The sequence below is a fragment of the Bubalus kerabau genome, chromosome 1 (assembly GCF_029407905.1).
Source record: "Bubalus kerabau isolate K-KA32 ecotype Philippines breed swamp buffalo chromosome 1, PCC_UOA_SB_1v2, whole genome shotgun sequence".
Lineage (NCBI taxonomy): Eukaryota > Metazoa > Chordata > Mammalia > Artiodactyla > Bovidae > Bubalus > Bubalus kerabau.
In genome coordinates, this window is record NC_073624.1 from 54,789,112 (window position 1) to 54,807,206 (window position 18,095).

Consider the following 18,095-nt stretch of genomic DNA (forward strand, 5'->3'; position numbering starts at 1 on the left):
TGTTGGAAGGAAACTGAGTTGAGGCCCTGTGAGGTCCTCGCAGTGCCAGGCGGAGGACTTGGACTTGATCTTGTTTTCCCAGGGAGGAGAGAAGCATTGTGAGAGCAGGATTTTAGAGTTCTAAAATTTTAGAAAATGTGGCCATGGACAGTGCAGAGAAAATGTTGGGTTTAAGCTCCATGGTATGGGTGTCGGGAGATGGGCCTAATGGGATGAAGAGGAGAAACAGGTGCAGTGAATGGTGGGAAGGACCCTGACAGGCAGGGCGGCCATGGTCAGATGTTGCAGCCATCAAAGAGCATGTTAGGGCAGGCGCAGCCCTGGCACTGTGAGACCAGTGGTTCCTATTGAGAGGAGGCGCAGGAACTAAACTCCAGTGAGCTGAGCAAAAAGTGAGTGAGGAGAAAACTCACCAACTTACTTTCTCATTGCAAAAGATCTTTATGAATAGTAGGAATGAAGTAGGAAACATGACAAAGACCTGCCCTCCAGAGGTGATAATCCAGTGGGGTATGTCCTATATTGACAGATTGTGCTGATGGTTAAGAGCTGGGCTCTGCACATAGACAGCTGAGTGAGCTGAGGAAAGTTTGCTTAGGCTCTCAGTTTCCTCATCAATAAAATGGGCATAATAACAGCATAAGCCCAGAGGGTTGTGATGAGGTTTAAATGAAGTGCGACTGCCTGTTAAGGATTTAGTGAGATGCCTGGTACACAGAAGGTGCATACAGGTGCACACACACATACCCTAGATAGGGGTAAGCACAGTGTGCTCTGGATACCTATAGAAGGCCTACACCTGGACAGGATTGCCCAGGAACTCAGCAGGTGCCAGTTATTTGCTTGTTTGGGAAGTCTGGGACTGGAAAGAGGCAGAATGGCAAGAAAGAGAAGACAAGACTGCTTTGGTACACAGAAGGTGCCAAATAAAAGTTCTCTCCTTTCAATTTGTAGAAAATTTGTGACCCATAGAGCACATATGCCATTTGTGAGAAGTTGCTTGTTTCAGACAGAATCTCCTGGAGCACGTGATTGGTAGAGAACTTTAAAGGCATCCTAGCCAAGAGTGTTTGTCTTTTTCTTTTAAACTGGAAGATTTTTGTCTTTATGATTCTGTCCTGAAGTTGCTCTCAGAGGACTTACCACTGCAGCATTTCCATAGCACAGAAGGCCGTCTCCTTCATAGCCCTCTTGGCAAACACAACTCCAGATGCCGGAGGAAGTAAGCTGACAGGTTGCCTGATACAAAGGAGATGAGAGAAGTGATCTGCTTTCCCAAGTAAAGCATTAGATCTGAGATGTACCTGTGAATACTTGGGCTCTGTCTACAGTGAAATTCAGGGCTTAAAGATTACTGGAAGTAACCCGCAGGCCCTCAGCCCTTCCTGCAGGTTTGGTGTAGCTCTTATGGAATCACAATTAGATTCTTTTTATCCCTGTCAAGATTTAGTGAGAAGAAATCAGCGCACACGGTTAATGTGAATTTCAGACAAACAAAGAGGCTTTTGTATACGTATGTCCCATATACGATTTGGGGGCATGCTTGTGCTGGAAAAGAATTTACTGTGTATCTGAAATTCAAATTTAACTATGTGACCTGCACTTTATCCAGCAACCCTATGCTCGTTCTTCCACAGCTTGGAATGAAGTGGAAGTTCCAATAACCTATCATGTTTGGAATATCAGGGCTTAGTCAGCCTTAAATTAAGACTGTTGGAGTTTCTTCAGCTTTGTGAAGTGCTCTTATGACTCTTGGGTAACAGATACTGTAGGGACATCTCCCATTTTTTCTTCTTTGAAAATCACCCACCTCCCCACATATACTAGGGCTGGGTCTGGTAGTCCTGCTCATGTCATCCTACTCCCTGGCAAGCACTGACTGGCTCATATGTGGACACCTGGACCCAGCTGGGCTGGAACCTTTCTGGTCCAGACCCTGGTCAGATCCTTTCTCCTATGAGTAAGAATTAGGACATGGGATGCTGTTGAGTTAGTGGGCATCACTGGTAGATGTCCCTCTAAGAATGGGAGTCAGATATTCCAAGATGCAAAAAACTGCACTTAAATTTGAGAGAACGAGACACAGACAGATACAGAGAAAGTAAAAGCACAGAGAATAGCAAAATGAGAAATTGTATGGTCTCAGAGGATTGATGGAAAAAGCTGCCTTGATCCTGATTCTAAGCCCTTGGGAAGTTTTGTAATTCCTGCCTATGGAGCTACCCTGGGGGCATGTGTCCAACAAATTCCTTTTTTGCTTAAATTGATTTTTGTGGATTCTGTTATTTGCAACCAAAAGCATTGTGATTAAGTGTTTTCACCGGTTCTGATGCTGGGTGCTTAGTGATGTTCTCTTAAAAACATGACCATGACCAGCTCTAACATCTGTGCCTGCTTTTCCCTAATTTAGACACAAGGCTCAGCCTACCCTTGAATGGGCATTTTCACCAGTAATTTGGGTTAAACTCTGTTATGACATTCAAAATGGGAATCTAGTTACCCTTTCAACTATTCTGTTGATTTAGAATTGCCAGATTTAGCAAATAAAAATACCAAGAATGAATTTTAGATAAGTCATGAATAATTTTTTGTTTAGATGGGGAAACAGTGGAAACAGTGTCAGACTTTATCTTTTTGGGCTCCAAAATCACTGCAGATGGTGATTGCAGCCATGAAATTAAAAGACGCTTACTCCTTGGAAGAAAAGTTATGACCAACCTAGATAGCATATTGAAAAGCAGAGACATTGCTTTGCCAACAAAGGTCCATTTAGTCAAGGCTATAGTTTTTCCAGTGGTCATGTATGGATGCGAGAGTTGGACTGTGAAGAAAGCTGAGCGCCGAAGAATTGATGCTTTTGAACTGTGGTGTCGGAGAAGACTCTTGAGAGTCCCTTGGACTGCAAGGACATCCAACCAGTCCATTCTAAAGGAGATCAGCCCTGGGTGTCTTTGGAAGGAATGATGTTAAAGCTGAAACTCCAATACTTTGGCCACCTCATGCGAAGAGTTGACTCATTGGAAAAGACTCTGATGCTGGGAGGGATTGGGGGCAGGAGGAAATGGGGATGACAGAGGATGAGATGGCTGGATGGCATCACCGACTCAATGGACATGAGTTTGAGTGAACTCCGGGAGATGGTGATGGACAGGGAGGCCTGACGTGCTGCGACTCATGGGGTTGCAAAGAGTCGGACACGACTGAGCAACTGAACTGAACTGAACTGATATAATATTTGGGTCATGCTTGTCCTGAAGGATTGTCATTTATTTGAAATTCAGATTTAGCTGGGAATCTTTTCTGGCAAACGTGTGTTGATTCTTCCATGCTTTGGAATGGAGAGAAATTTGCAATAATTACTCACATTCTGCTTAGGGACTCCCTTTGGGAGTAAGAGAGATTTTGTTCATTACTGGGCCCAGGTAAAAAATAACCCAAACTTCTTTCTTTCTCAAATAATTGTTTTAAAGTACTAATGAGAAAAATCAAGTGACTCACCAGTGGATGACATTTCTCAGTTTGTTCTAAGCATGATGTTATTGGTTCACAGTCAATCCCATTGCCTTGAAATCCTTTCTTGCACTCACACTCATTCTGTAATTCAAAGAGCAAAGTAAAAGAGACTATTGAAAACAACAGACTTTCATACCTTGCCCTCTCACAGCACCAAGAAATGAAGTATGGAAACCATAGCTGTTTGGCCCTTTTAGAGAACACCAGTAATGTCTTTGTTACACTCTGACTCCAGAGCTATTGGTCTCTGCATTCTATGTTACATTTCCCAGTCTAAAGCTCCTTGTTACTTTCCTTTTTTAAAAGACCTTTAAAAAGGTTTTAAAACTTTTAATTTTGTATTGGAGTAGGCAATGGCAACCCACTCTAGTACTCTTGCCTGGAAAATCCCATGGATGGAGGAGCCTGGTAGGCTGCAGTCCATGGGGTCGCAAAGAGTCGGACACGACTGAGCGACTTCACTTTCACTTTTCACTTTCATGCATTGGAGAAGGAAATGGCAACCCACTCCAGTGTTCTTGCCTGGAGAATCCCAGGGATGGCGGAGCCCGGTGGGCTACTGTCTATGGGGTCGCACAGAGTCGGACATGACTGAAGCGCCGCAGCAGCAGCAGCAGAGCTGATTAACAATGCTGTGATAGTTTCAGGTAGACAACAAAGGGACTCAGCCATAGGGACAAATGTATCCATTCTTCCCCAAGCTCCCTTCCCATCCAGGCTGCCACATAACATTTAGCAGTGCTCCCTGTGCTATACAGTAGGTTCTTGCTGGTTGTTACTTCTTTTTTGAATTCCTTATCCTAGAGGGACCATATGGAGATTTATCTCAGAGAGACCCTAAAGAACATTCCACTGAAAAAATTGGCCCCTTCACCTAAGAGAGAAAGATGAAGTAAGTTATGAGGCATCCACTTAGTGGAAATCCATGCACAAGGCCACTGCTGGTCTATAAGGCACACTGTGTAATTTTGAACAGTCATCCCCTCTGAGCAGGCAGATCTGAGTGAGGAAGGTACCATCTCTACGTGAACAACACATGGCAAGTGGCTCAGCAGGCAGTTTCATCATGCAAAAAAAAAATGTCCCCCTTCTTCTGGGAAGGTTTGGGTCCACACCAGGGTCCACACCTTGGCGAGCAGGGTGCATGCTGGGTTTCAGCCCCGGCTTGCCCCATAGGCTGGATACTTTGTGTAGCATACAAACTACAAGGAAGCAGCGGCCCCGATCACGCAGTTATTAAATATGATAGTGATGGGTTGTATGACAAAATGGGGAAATGTCTGTGCTAAGTACAGAACAAGAACCAAACAAAAATGTAATGGATTGCAACAATGGAGAGGAAAGTAAAAACCTCTGCATTAAAAAGACCAGAAGGAAAAAAATACATCAGCACACAATGGTGACTGCGGGTACACTGTGAATGGTGTTAATTTTTCTCTTCACTTTTATTCCCAAATGTCTTCCAACATTATTTTGAAGTTAAAAAACTCAACTTAAAAAGAAGTAATCATTTCAACAGAGGTACTGAGTGATCATTATGGAACCAGCAATGAACCTTGAAGCTGCTTTCTCTGAAGCGAGGAGGACAAAGCATACCAAGTAAGAAGAATCCAATCTTTAACAAACACTGGAAAACAAGAGATGCTGTAAGTTTTATGGATGAAGTGGCACATGAGATGCTTCTGTGATGAAGACCAGAGCTGTTCAGAGGAGGGAGGATGAGCTGGGAAGATTCTTCTGGTAAGTGTGGTGTGGATGGACCTTAAGAGAGGGTGGGAGGAGTGGGGAGTCCATGCAAACTGAGGTCACATGTTAGAGAAAAAAGAACGGAGGTGGGAAAGCAGGAACTTTTGATTGGAGGAGGTTTACTGAGGGGCTGGTCTAGAGAGTGGTTACATTTAGAGGTGATACAAGATGACCCACTAAGTTGTGAGATGAAATGAACAGAACCTCTATTTATGAATTTTCATCTTTAAGGGTTTAAGTATTATTTGCTGTGTATGCTTTATAAGGTAAATTGGGTATCTTATATGTAAATATATGCTCATTTATATATGTAAATATATGCTCATCTATACAACTTTACAAGTTAGGGCAAGACCTTATCAACAAGAGTGTTTAATCTTCTTGGGGTAGCACCTTCCTGCACCCCCAAGACTAATATATTGACCTCAACATGGTCTGTCTTTTAAAATAAACATTCATGGTAATTAGGACTTTTGCCTAGTTGGAATATCTACAAGATTTCAAGGCAACTAGTAACATTACTGAGGGCAATTCTAGATACGGCCTATTTTATTTCTTACGTAACACCATAAAAAGTCCTTTCTCTTCCTCCATCACCCCCATTAGAAGTTTTTCATATTTGCTTGCAGAAAGGATGATAGAGCAGAAGGGAACAGATATTATTACAGGTTGAATTGTGAACCTCCCCAGCCCTCCTCACTCTTAAGTAGAAGTTCTGACTCTCAGCAACTCAGAATGTAACCTTATTGGAAAAAGGATTGTTAATATGAATTAGTTAAGATGAGGTCATACTGGAGTAAGGTGGGTCCCTAATCCAGCATGATTGGTGTCATTACAGAAAGGGGAGATTTGTACATAGGCAGGCACAGAGGGAGAAGGTCATGTGAACATGAAGGCAGAGATCAGGGTGATGCATGTATAAGCCAAGGAACACCAAGAGGCATGGAACAGATTCATCATCACGGCCCTTAAAGGGAACCAAACCTGCTGACACCATGATCTTGGACCTTGAGCCTCCCACACGGTGAGACAATACAATGTTGTTGCTCTATGACATCCAGTTAGTGATATTTTGTGACAGCAGTCTTAGCAAACTAATACTGATACCAAGAAATTGTTTTTCTTCCTCAAGTGCAATGTGGCAACTCTGGTGAGTCCAAAACGAATGGAATTGTTGGCCAAATGGTTGGCAAGAGATAAGAATGCAGTGAGTGCTTTTATGATTAGGACTTCTTCTTGGCCACAGTCTTGATACAACTGTCATCGCCTCACTTGGATTGAAATTAATTTCTAAGAAGTAGCTCATTCTGCCTCAGTGTCCCTTAAATGAGGTTAAGTGAAAGTGATCAACAGACTGTAGAGTGTTACGGAGAAATACAGAGTGAGGTCAAGGAAAGACCAAGAGGGAAGTTCCGGAGTCAGACTGTCTGGGTGTGAATTTCACACCACAATTTGGTTTCTGTGTAACATGAGCAAAGTATGTAACTTCTCCATGCCTCAATCTTCTTTTTTATGTAATAGTACCTGTATGGTAGCAAAAGCAAAAAAAAGCAAGTGGGATTACATCAAATGAAAAAGCTTCTGTATAGCAAAGAAAAGCAACAATAAAATGAAAAGGAAACTTATGGGATGGGAGAAAATAGTTACAAATCATAATCTGTTAAGGGGTTAATATCTAAAATATATGAAGAACTCATATAACTTAACAGCCAAAACAAACAAACAAACAAAAAACCCCTGAAAAACCAACCAAATTTAAAAAAATGGGTAAATGATCTGAATGGACATTTTGCCAAAGATGACATATAGATAACCAATAAGTACATGAAAAGATGCTCGACATCACTGATAATCAGAGAAATGCAAATCAAAACCACAATGAGGTATCTCATCTCATATCTGCAAGAAAGGCTATCATCAAAAAGACAAGAAATAATAAAGTGTTGGCGAGGATGTGAAGAAAAGGAATCCTTCTACACTCTTGGTATGAATGCAAATTGGTGCAGTCACTGTGGAAAATAGTATGGAGTTTCCTCAAAAAAGTTAAAAACAGAACTACCATATGTTCCAGCAATTCCACTTCTGGATATTTATCTGAAAAATATGAAAACACTAACTTGATAGGATATATGCACCCCCATGTTCATTGCAGCTTTATTTACAATAGCCAAGACATGGAAGCAACCAAACTGACCATCAACAGATGAATGGATAAAGAATATGTGGTGTATGTATACATTAGAATACTATTCGGCCAAAGAAAGAGTGAAATCTTGCCATTTGTAACATCATGGATGGACCTTGAGGTGTCCATCACCTCACCTGTTTCACTATGCTAAGTGAAACAGGTGAGAAACGTATATGTGGAATCTAAAAAACAAACAAGACCAAGCTCATAGATATGGAGAACAGATTGGTGGCTGCCAGAGGTGGGGTACAGGTGAATGGGATCAAAAGGTAAAAGAAAATATACTACCTAGTCATAGGTTCGCTGTGACAATTAACTCCTTCCCACTGTTACAAATGATTAAAGAGTTGCAGTAAGTTCTAGCCAGAGTACTTCTGTGTTTAGAGAAAAAAAGAAAATCCACTGCAGGAATCGTGTTTCCGCTTGCCCTCCACCTCATCACACCTACCTGCCCAGGGCCTACATACAAGCAGGTCGCATTGTGGTGGCAGCCGCCAGCACTGGGCAGCGAGCAGGGGTTGATCTCTGAGCAATCTCTTCCATCCCCGGTCCATCCCTCACGGCATACGCAGGTGTGGGTCCCCCTGCCAGTTCTGATGCATTCTGCCTACAAGAGGAAAAGCAGCAACAAAGCCTCTGAAACCCCAGGCCAGCCACATGATTGTTAAGTGCAAAAGAAGGATTTTCAGAGGTCCCCTGAAGAGGTATATATTTGCATGGAGTACAAAGGAAATGATTAAAATACACACTTGCATTGAGATCGACAGAAAAGCTAAGATGATTTAAAGAACAAATTGCCTTGTTTTTGGCCAGCTAATGGCCAGCGCTGCTAACATCGCTGCCATTTATTGAGTCAGGGACGGTTCTGAATGTTTAGCAGGTGTAAGCCTTCATCTTGAGAAAGGTACTGTGATTATCTCTATTTACAGATAAGGGAACTGAGGCTCAGAGGAGCTAAGTGACTTGCCCAAGGTCACACAGCCATAAAGAGGCATAAACCCAGGTATATAGGATGTTTTAACCCAAGCTCCTATCTGTACGAGTTCCAGGCCTTTCAGGATGAGCACCCCAGGAGGCTGAAGGACAGAGTGAGAAGTGCAAGGAGAGCTGTGCAGATGAGGCTGAGTGGGTGAGGCTTGTCCAAAGGCAGTCTGGAGAGTCGGGCAAGGCACTTGCAACTGATTTCACCATCAGAGCCAGGGGAAGTTGCCGAAGAGGTTTCAGCATGTGGGGGAAACAGGATCTGATCCACTCTGGTTGTGGCTATAGAGAAGCAGCAGGGACAGCAGTTATTAAACTGTAGGTAAGGAATGAAGGTGACCTTGGCTAGGTGGTGGTGGTGGTGATATTCCAAAGTTATTAATGAAAGTGATGGTCAGTTTGGGGTACACCCCTGACACTAACAGATCTTAAGGCAAGTCACTTAATGTCCCTGAGCCTCAGTTTCCTGATCAGTAAAATGGGAATAAACAACATCTGTTTCATTGGGTTGGTGAGAGAAGCAAATGAGATCACATTACATGGAAGTCACTTGTAAGTTGTAACGTCTGAATCACAAGTTTATGACTAATGATCTAGACTATCTGATTCTGTTTGTATTTTTATGAGCCCAAGAGTCCTGGACCCCTAGCACATGTGGATTTCAGAAGTGGAGGGTCACAGAAAGCACCTGGCACCATCTTTAAAATGCAGGGTTCAAGCAAATATGCCTCATGCCATGAAGTCATTCAACACTGCCTTTGGAAGGCCTTCCTTCAGGATTTCCTAAAATACCCGGCAGCCTGGAGATAAAGAGCAACACTTACATAGCGGCTGCAGCCCCCCGGGGTTGATCCTGAACAAGGGTCCATCTCCACACAGAAGCTTCCATCTCCTTCATATCCTGGTTTGCAAACACAGCTGCAAAGAAGAGTGAGCACACAGTCAGCCCCAGAAATATAAGTAGCAACTATCCCCACCCCACTCCCCAAAAGACCAGCTAGCTAGAGGTGGATGGGTTCATGGCTCAGTGCCCTGACACTTTGCCCTTATGAGGGGAGCAAATGGCATAGTGGTCATGGCCACTCCTGGCTCTGTAGTCAGACACACCTGGCTGGGAATCCAGGCCCCACCTTTCAGCGATTGTGGGACCCTGAGTGAGTCCCTTAACCTTTGGGATCCTGTTTCCTTATCTGGAAAGGGGACTTAACATCTTCTTTATAAAGCTATGTGTGAAAGTGAAAATGTTAGTTGCTCCGTAGTGTCTGACTCTTTGCGACCCTATGGACTGTAGCCTGCCAGGCTCCTCTGTCCATGGGATTCTCCAGGCAAGAATACTGGAGTGGGTGGCCATTCTCTTTCTGGTTCTCTTTCCAACCAGAGATCGAACCCAGGTCTCCCGAATTGCAGGCAGATCCTTTACTGTCTGAGCCACAGGGAAGTCCATATAACCCCTTAGGAAGATACATTTCTATTGTACCACCATGGAAGAGCAAAACCAGTCTCTCCCTATGCCACCTGCAGACTGGTGGGGGAGGTTGGCCATAAACAGGGATGGATGCACTTAACTAGGCAACTCCAAATTAAGGAAAGTGTAAGTCGCTCAGTGTCTGATTCTGTGACCTGATGGACTATACAGTCCACGGAATTCTCCAGGCCAGAATACTAGAGTGGGTAGCCTTTTCCTTCTCCAGGGGATCTTCCCAACCCAGGGATTGAACCCAGGTCTTCTGCACTGCAGACAGATTCTTTACCAGCTGAGCCACAAGGGAAGCCCAAATTAAGAAAAATGCTGAAAATAAGGCCAAGAATTCCTCAGGTCTGCATTTTCCAGGAAATTTTTTGTGTAGGTGCTGCTTTTGAACCATATATTCCCAGAGAGGAAAATTTTCTCTGACTTTCCTCCCCCCAGCCCATTGTATATGTTAGACAACATTAAGACATCAACTGGTGATCCAAAGACCCAGTTTTCCTGTAAGATGTCTTTAATATGGGAGTTGTTATTAATGATCTTAGGAAGTAAAAGAGATTTTAAAGGGTTGGAAAGTTGGTGGGTAACTCTTCATTTCTTTCACTTGAGTGATGGTAATCATTGCAGTTTCCATGACTGAAGACCTATGATGTACTAGCCCTGGTGCTGGGTTCTTCGGCATTCAGTTGTTCTAACCTCCACAACTGCCCTGCCAGGTATGCAACATCACCCTTATTGTACTGATGAGGAAAGTGAGGCTCAGAGAGGTTAAGTAACTGCCCAAGATCACACAGTTGGTTAAGTTTCGAAAGTAGGAACTGCTACAATTCAAACCCAGCTCAGTCTGAGCTTTTCTCCACTAAAGCCGTGCTGGCAGCTGGAAAGAATAGGCCTTGGTTTATGGAGAGGTTAGACACGGGTTGGGTCTGTCTGCAGGTAACAGGGTGGCACGCCTGCCCTGGGCCTACCTTGCCGTCCCATCTCTGTATTCACAGGTGGCATGGATGTGACAGAACTGCACGTAGGGCCCACAGACTGAGGTCTGCTTGTGGCAGAATCTCCCCACAGAGCTGTTCCTGCAGGTCCCAGGAAGGCAGGCACCGTCGCTGTCAATCCTGTTATCACACGTTCCGAAAATGCACGGACATGCTGAGGGAGAAGGAAAAGGGCCCTTCAGGGCTTGGGGACAAGCTTAGCAGTGGGCACATGGGCCACAGAGGAAGTCCCCCATCCTCAACCCCCATCTCCTCACTCCTGTCAGGACAGACCTGGTGGCTGAGCCTGGGAAGACTCTGGGAGCATCTTTGTCCCTGTGCCAGGACAGCTTTCAGAGAGAAGAGCTCAACCTCGGTACTGCTGTGTATGTCTGCGTGTGCGGTGCAGTGGAAGGGTGAGTGTGATGAACGAAAGAGGCCAAGGAGCTCAATTTTCACCTACTTCCTGTTGGAGAGTTTAGTCTGACATTTTCTGCCTTCTCCTGAAGATGTTCTGGAATAAACAGAAGTGATTTCTCCTGCCAGCACAGCCTCTGATGTGCGGCTTATATATTGTTCTTCACTCTCTATCATAGCAGACCAGTGCTCACTCATGACCAGTATTTACACACTGACCTCGTTCTAGGCGTTGGGCCAGCCTTTAACCTGTACCCTCTCAATTACGGTGTTTCCCTGGTGGCTCAGGCAGTAAAAGAATCTGCCTGCAATGCAGGAGACCTGGGTTGGATCCCTGGGTCAGGAAGATCTCCTGGAGAAGGAAATGGCAACCTACTCCACTATTCTTGCCTGGGAAATCCCATGGAAAGAGAAGCCTGGTGGGCTACAGTTCATGAGGTCACAAAGACATGAATTAGCGACCAAACCACTCTCATTTATAGTCACCAGCTTCAAGAGGTAGGTACTTGTACCGTTCCCATATTCAAAATGAGGGAACTGAGCCCAGAGAGGTGATTGTCTAATTTGCCTAACTTGCTGGTAAGTTCCCATACAGGGACTTGAACTCAGACCTTCAAATTCCATTTCAGTTAGTGACCATGAGTCACTAACAGTAGATCAGTAAATCGACTGGCATTTCCACCTGCCTGTTATCATCTTAGCTGCTGATTTTGTTTTTGATTACAAATATTTAAAAATTGCTGCAAAAGCAGCAATTACCAGAGTCAGGCTCACACTCTAGAGATTCTCAAAGGCAGGTGGCAAGGATTTGGGGGTTTGAATATGATCAGAAATGAAGGAATCTGTGGTTTTGCCCCAGAAGGGACTGCGGGGAGAGGAATTAGCGTGGGGGCTTGGAGCCAGCATCCAGGAAAAAGAAACATAAAAGACTTTCCGTAAACGTTTATGAAAGTTAGGGCTTAGTTAGCAAGGAACAAGACCCCAGAAAGAAGAGGAAGCTCCCCAGTGTGAGGTGGTGGGCAGTCACAAACCCGGACGAGAGGCTTTGGAGCAGGAAGCCTACCAGTCCTTTCCCAGCCTTAGCATCCTGCCTGCTAGCCTCATAAAAATGCCTCTATCAACAGGCTGTGGAATAAGCCCCTATTTTCTTTCCCCTCAGAAACCTTATTTGGCAAAAAGAGCATTGGACTAGGATCGGCAGCCCTGACTCTGCTGGGCTCTGGTGTCCCATCCCTCTTGAGAGGTAGCTGTGAAAATCAGATACGGTAAGAGAGGAGAGGGGTTGTGTGTTCTGTAACAGATGAGTGGAGTTAGCAATGATAGTAGTAAGAATGGCTTCATTTACTGATTACTTGCTAGGTACGTGCTCTGGGCTATAGTCCTCAATTATGATCCAACTTAATCAGCCACCTACGAAGTGGGTACAGTATTGTCTCCATTTTATAAATGGGGAAACTGAGCTTCAGTGAGAGACTTTTTCTAAGGTCTCAGATTTTTTTTTTTTTTTTTTTACTGTGCCACACGGCTGGTGGGAACTTAATTCTCTGACCAGGGATAGAACCTATGCCCTCAGCAGTGAAAGCATGGAGTCCTAAGCACTGGACTACCAGGGAATTCCCTTTAAGGTCATAGAGCCAGGAAGTTTCAGAATGGAGCTTTAACTTCATGTTGGTCTGATTCCACAGCAAGCTCTGATCTCTTCATTTTTTTTTCCCCATCAAGCTCTGATCTCAGCTTGGTGGTGGTGGTGGTGCAGTCACTAAGTTGTGTCCGACTCTTCTGAACCCATGGACTATAGCCTGCCAGGCTTCTCTGTCCATGGGATTTTCCAGGCAAGGTTACTGGATTGGGTTGCCATTTCCTTCTCCAGGGGATCTTCCTGACTCAGGGATCAAACCCAGGTCTCCTGCATTGCTGGCAGATTCTTTACCGACTGAGCCACCAAGGAAGCCATTTATTTTTTTCCCCCAGCAACTTCTAATCTTAGCTTAGATACACAGAGATGTATATTTTTATTTATATACTTTTATATTCACATTGTATTATTTTTAAGAACAATGTATTTGCTAAGATTATATGGCTGTATATTTTTCAATACCTAGTATTGTAGAACTTTCTACATGTTCTATGAGTTTCCTGACATTTATGTCACTAAACTTAGCATAACGGCAACAGTGCCAACAATAATAGATAAGAATAACAATAATAGATAAGAATAACAATAATAGATAAGAATATTGGTAGTGCATACTAGGTGCCAGGCATTGTTCTCGGGCAAGTGTTTTCCATTTATAACTTGTACTAGCCTTAGGAGGTAGTTACCGATATGACTCTCATTATATAGATGAGGAAACGGAGGCCTAACTAACCCAAGGCCACACATTTAGCAAAGGGAGGAGCTGACGGAAGACGACTGCTTGAAAGGTGGGGAGGCTGTGTGCTGCTAAGAAGTCCATGATCAGTGCAGGTACATGGGAAACCCTACATGACTGGTTTTTAAAGGTGCTCTTGGGTCAGTGGTGCTGACATCCCAGGGGACTTGTTAAGAGCTGCAAATCCCCAGGGTACCACTCAGGCCTTCTATCTCAGAGCTCTGTGAGGGAGCTCAGCAACCTGGCACATGCTAGCATTTGGGACCCAAGGGCTTAAGAAATGCCCTGTGGTAGGGGCACCCACCAAGCCAAGGGGCACCCAACACCAGGATTGCACCACAGAGCCGTGGGGACCCTGGCTAAGGAGCGGAAGGCAGCTCTGGAAACGACACTTACTTTTGTCACACCGAGGTCCGTATTTACTGGGGTCTGAACAGAACTGGCACCGGGAGCCTCGGAAGCCATCCTGGCAGACACACGTCCCGTTGCCATCAAGGCCGTCAATGCACTGGGAACAAAGACAGGGCCCCTGGCCGTCAGGACAACACACCTCCCACCCCCTACCCCTGGCCAGGAGTCCTGGATGCTTGTTTCCTGACCTGCTTCTTTGACTCAGATTCAGTTCTGCTTGAAATGACTCTCTGGGAACCCTTGTGGAAAGTGGAGCCGTGGGTGTTAGGTACAAAGCTAAGACAGGGACATATAGGAATTCCGAGCCAGGATTCAGAACTTTACAGGAAGTCACTTGAGGGCGGCAGGTCACAACTGGAACCTCTACACAATGCCTAAGGGTCGGACTGATAAACCTCCAACCTTCAGAATGAAGGCCGGCCTTTCTCTGCAGATTCTCACGTGCTCAGCTATGTGACTCCAAATGGCAGTGTTTGTCCCTTCAGTGTGCGCATTTTGCCCCCTAGCTCTCCAGCAATTTCAAGGTTAGATTTGTATTGACTGACATGCATCACAATAGGGCTTGTGGCCTGAAACAGATCTCCCAGCTACAGAGGTTAATTCGTAGCAGCTTTGCCCTATTACCCTCTCCTGTGTGGTATCCCCCTTGGTGGTCAGGCAGTTTTTCCTTCCCCTTGAAAGAGGCATATTTTTGACAGGGATTTCTTGTATGTGCAGATCCATGATTTCCCCAAACGAACCACAGCCTCTTTTACCTTTGTTTGTTCAGCCCTGGCCTCCAGGCAAGATGAGTCAAGTTCTGGCTCTTACACTTCATTAAGCCAGGTTTTGTAGACGGGATAAAAAAGCATTCACTGAGCAGTTTTTCTTTTTTTTTTTTTTAAAAGAATAACAAAATTTTGATCCTAAAAAATCTTGGAACTTCAATACAGGCCAACAATGCTATCTCCCACAGGAGGAAAGTGGGGTCCAGAAAGCCTTGCTGAGTTGTTCAAGGTCATGCCCTCAGCAGAAGGAAAGCGGGCCAGAAGGGACCTTGCCAGACACCCTGCCCCCTGCCATTCCCCCAGGAAAGATTCCTTCTCCTGCAGACATCTTCTGTTCTTTTAGCAACTGATCTGTTTCTTTTGTTCCCTGGGAACCGTGACTGGCATTGGATCATTTCTTGGTTTAATAGTTTTAAGAATTCTTTTTTTTTTTTTGACTTAACACAGGTCAGAAACATTACTTTGCCGGCAAAGGTCTGTCTAGTCAAAGCTATGGTGTTTCCAGTAGTCATGTACGGATGTGAGAGTTGGACCATAAAGAAAGCTAAGTGCCAAAGAATTGATGTTTTTGGACTGTGGTTTTGGAGAAGACTCTTGAGAGTCCCTTGAACTGAAAGGAGGTGAAACCCATTAATCCTAAAGGAAATCAATCCTGAATATTCACTGGAAGGATTGATAGTGAAGCTGAAGCTCCAATGCTTTGGCCACCTGATGCAAAGAGCTGACTCATTAGAAAAGACCCTGATGCTGGGAAAGATTGAGGGCAGGAGTAGAAGGGGATGACAGAGGATGTGATGGTTGGATGGCATCATAGGCTCAATGGACATGAGTTTGAGCAAACTCTGGGAGATAGCGAAGGACAGGGAAGCCTGGCGTGCTTCAGTCCATGGCGTTGAAAAGAGTCCGATGAACAACTGAACAACAACAACACAGGTCAACCTCAGCCTTTGTGAAAAAGTAAGCCTCAGCCCTCATCACCTGCCCGTTCCCGGAGCACGGATTCGAGAAGCCTCCTGGGCACTGGTTGCAGTCTGGCCCGTAGAAGCCTTTGCAGCATTTTGGAATCTGAAAAACAAAATGCATGTTGCCTTTTTGAATCCAAAGCAGAGTGCCAGTTCCTCAAAGGAAATTCATTTTATTCATTTTCATTTCGATTACAATCACAAACAGTATCGGCCTCCTCCCCTCCCCAGGAGAATGCCTTTTTCTCGGGTGGATGACAGCGTGGCTTGTGCTCAGCCATCAGTTCACCGTGAACCTCCTGAGGGCTGCCCCTGGCTGCCTGCCTGGCTCTGGCACCGTACGAACAAGCGAGACACAGGCTTGTGCTCATGGAGCCTGTGGTCCAGCTAGTCAGGGAAGACACAAATAATAAATTAAAAAAAAAAAAGATTTGAGAGAGTGGTATGTGCTGGGAAAATGAGGTGCTGTTATCAAATGGTGGCTGGGGACAGAGGTGTGGGGACACTGGGGGGCCACTGTGGATTGGGTGGTGACAGAGGAAGCGATGGCGGAATGGAGACTTGAGAGATGAGTCAGCCCTGAGAAAACCTGGAAAAGCATTCTGAGGGAGGAACTAGCAAAGGCACACATGCTGAGGTGGGAATGAGGTGAGAGCCACGCCAGGGGCACTGCTGAGTGTGCACCAGGTAGGGGAGTGTCAGGGGTGTGGGTTCTGTATTAAGAGCCATAGGAACCATGGGATGGATGCAAAGATGCAGGGAACTCTGCTCAAAGCTTCCTTTGCAGGAAAATGTGGTCAAGTTCCCACTGGCAACCTCTGATTCACAGACCCTGGGGCCTAAGAACTGCCCAGCCTGCTGGCTTCTGTATGGGCCTTGGTGGTCTGGATGAGGTCCTCGGCCACACACACACGCCTCACCTTCACGGTGGCATTACAGTATCTGGCACATCCATTCTTCGGGCTCCTGATTCGGCCAGTGTAGATACACTTGTGAACAAAGAGTGTCTGGAAGAAAGTCAAGAAGAAAAAGCATCGCAGTCTGCATTTTGAGGTCATCTGGACATCACTTGGCTTCTCTATACACCAGATGATGTATTTCCTCCAGTTTACCATCGATGCCAGGATAGAGCACTAAAGTACACAGCTCACACAGGTCCAGGCAGAACTCAGTCACCTGTTAGACCTCTGTTTCCTTGTTGGGAGAATACAGGCCAGGGTTTGCATGGTGACCTGGGGCATAGGTACCTTTCGTCCCCTCTCGTGTCCTGGCAGACATTGCTGATCGATCTGGGAACATGTTCCTGTGCACCGTGGGTGTGGTTTAGCCTTCCTTCCAATTAATAACCAGCTCTAACCTCTTCCTGGGCAAAGGAGCCTGGAGGGCTACTGTCCACAGGGTTGCAAAGAGTCAGACATGACTGAAGCAGCTTAGCGCACACACACAAAACCTCCTATTCAGAAATTCTGGAGCTATTAGAGATTTCCATCCTAGTTGGTACAAAGATCTACCAAACAAAACAGTGCAGTCTGTGGATTATAGGGGCAGATTTCCTACCATTCTTTAACCTCTGATACCCACTCAGAATGATTGAGAACTACCATTTATTGAGAACCTCCTAGGGCCAGACACACTGCCCATAGGAGATCATCATTATTTAACTCTGTGTGGCTATTTCTCATCCCTTTTCTTAATAGATGAGGCAACTGAGGCCTGGACTGGTTAAATCTTCTTTCAAGGAAACACTACTGGTAAGTGGTAAGTCGAGAGAATGGGTCTTACCACCTACTAACTTTAGGATCTCAGAGGCAAGTCATACTGCCTCCTGGGCCTCAAGCTGCCTAATCTGTGAAATGGGACAAAAGTGCTGATCTCAACTTTAATCCTGAGCATTTAATCCATGGCTCAAATTTTGTGTTAGATAAAAACTAGTATTGAGGTACTCCTCATCTTAGTCTCTTACACAAGAAGAGAGCAATGAAAACTTCCACAGTCAGTAAAATCCTAAAATCTTAGATGTCTGGAGGAATTCTGAGGTCATTGAGGAAGAAGTACTCAACTCTCTCTTTGGCTGTCAGGATACTTAGCCAAATACAGACCACAGGAGCCTGGGAGGGGCAGTTTGGGGCTCTCTGGGCTCTGACCCATGCATCTCATTTCTCCTTTCCTCTCTTGCTTCTCTTTCCTTGGGCGGAGGCAATGTAGGATCATGGTCTGTGCCTACCAGCTGTGTGACCTTGTGCGAGGGCTGTTATGTCTCCTCGCCTTAGTTCTCAGGTTATACACTGGTATGATA

General features: G+C 45.1%; 1 protein-coding gene across 1 annotated transcript in view; it reads right to left on the reverse strand.

Annotated features, from left to right (window-relative positions):
* The window catches only part of STAB2 (stabilin 2), a 167,842-nt gene that overhangs the window by 85,553 nt on the left and 64,194 nt on the right, over positions 1-18,095 (reverse strand). The window contains exons 20-27 of the mRNA XM_055575011.1: positions 16,720-16,806; positions 15,816-15,902; positions 14,056-14,167; positions 10,865-11,045; positions 9,253-9,346; positions 7,896-8,054; positions 3,499-3,594; positions 1,144-1,239 (exon numbers count right to left, since the gene is read on the reverse strand). Coding sequence (XP_055430986.1) covers positions 1,144-1,239; positions 3,499-3,594; positions 7,896-8,054; positions 9,253-9,346; positions 10,865-11,045; positions 14,056-14,167; positions 15,816-15,902; positions 16,720-16,806 — 912 coding nt within the window. The remainder of the gene's footprint in view (positions 1-1,143; positions 1,240-3,498; positions 3,595-7,895; positions 8,055-9,252; positions 9,347-10,864; positions 11,046-14,055; positions 14,168-15,815; positions 15,903-16,719; positions 16,807-18,095) is intronic.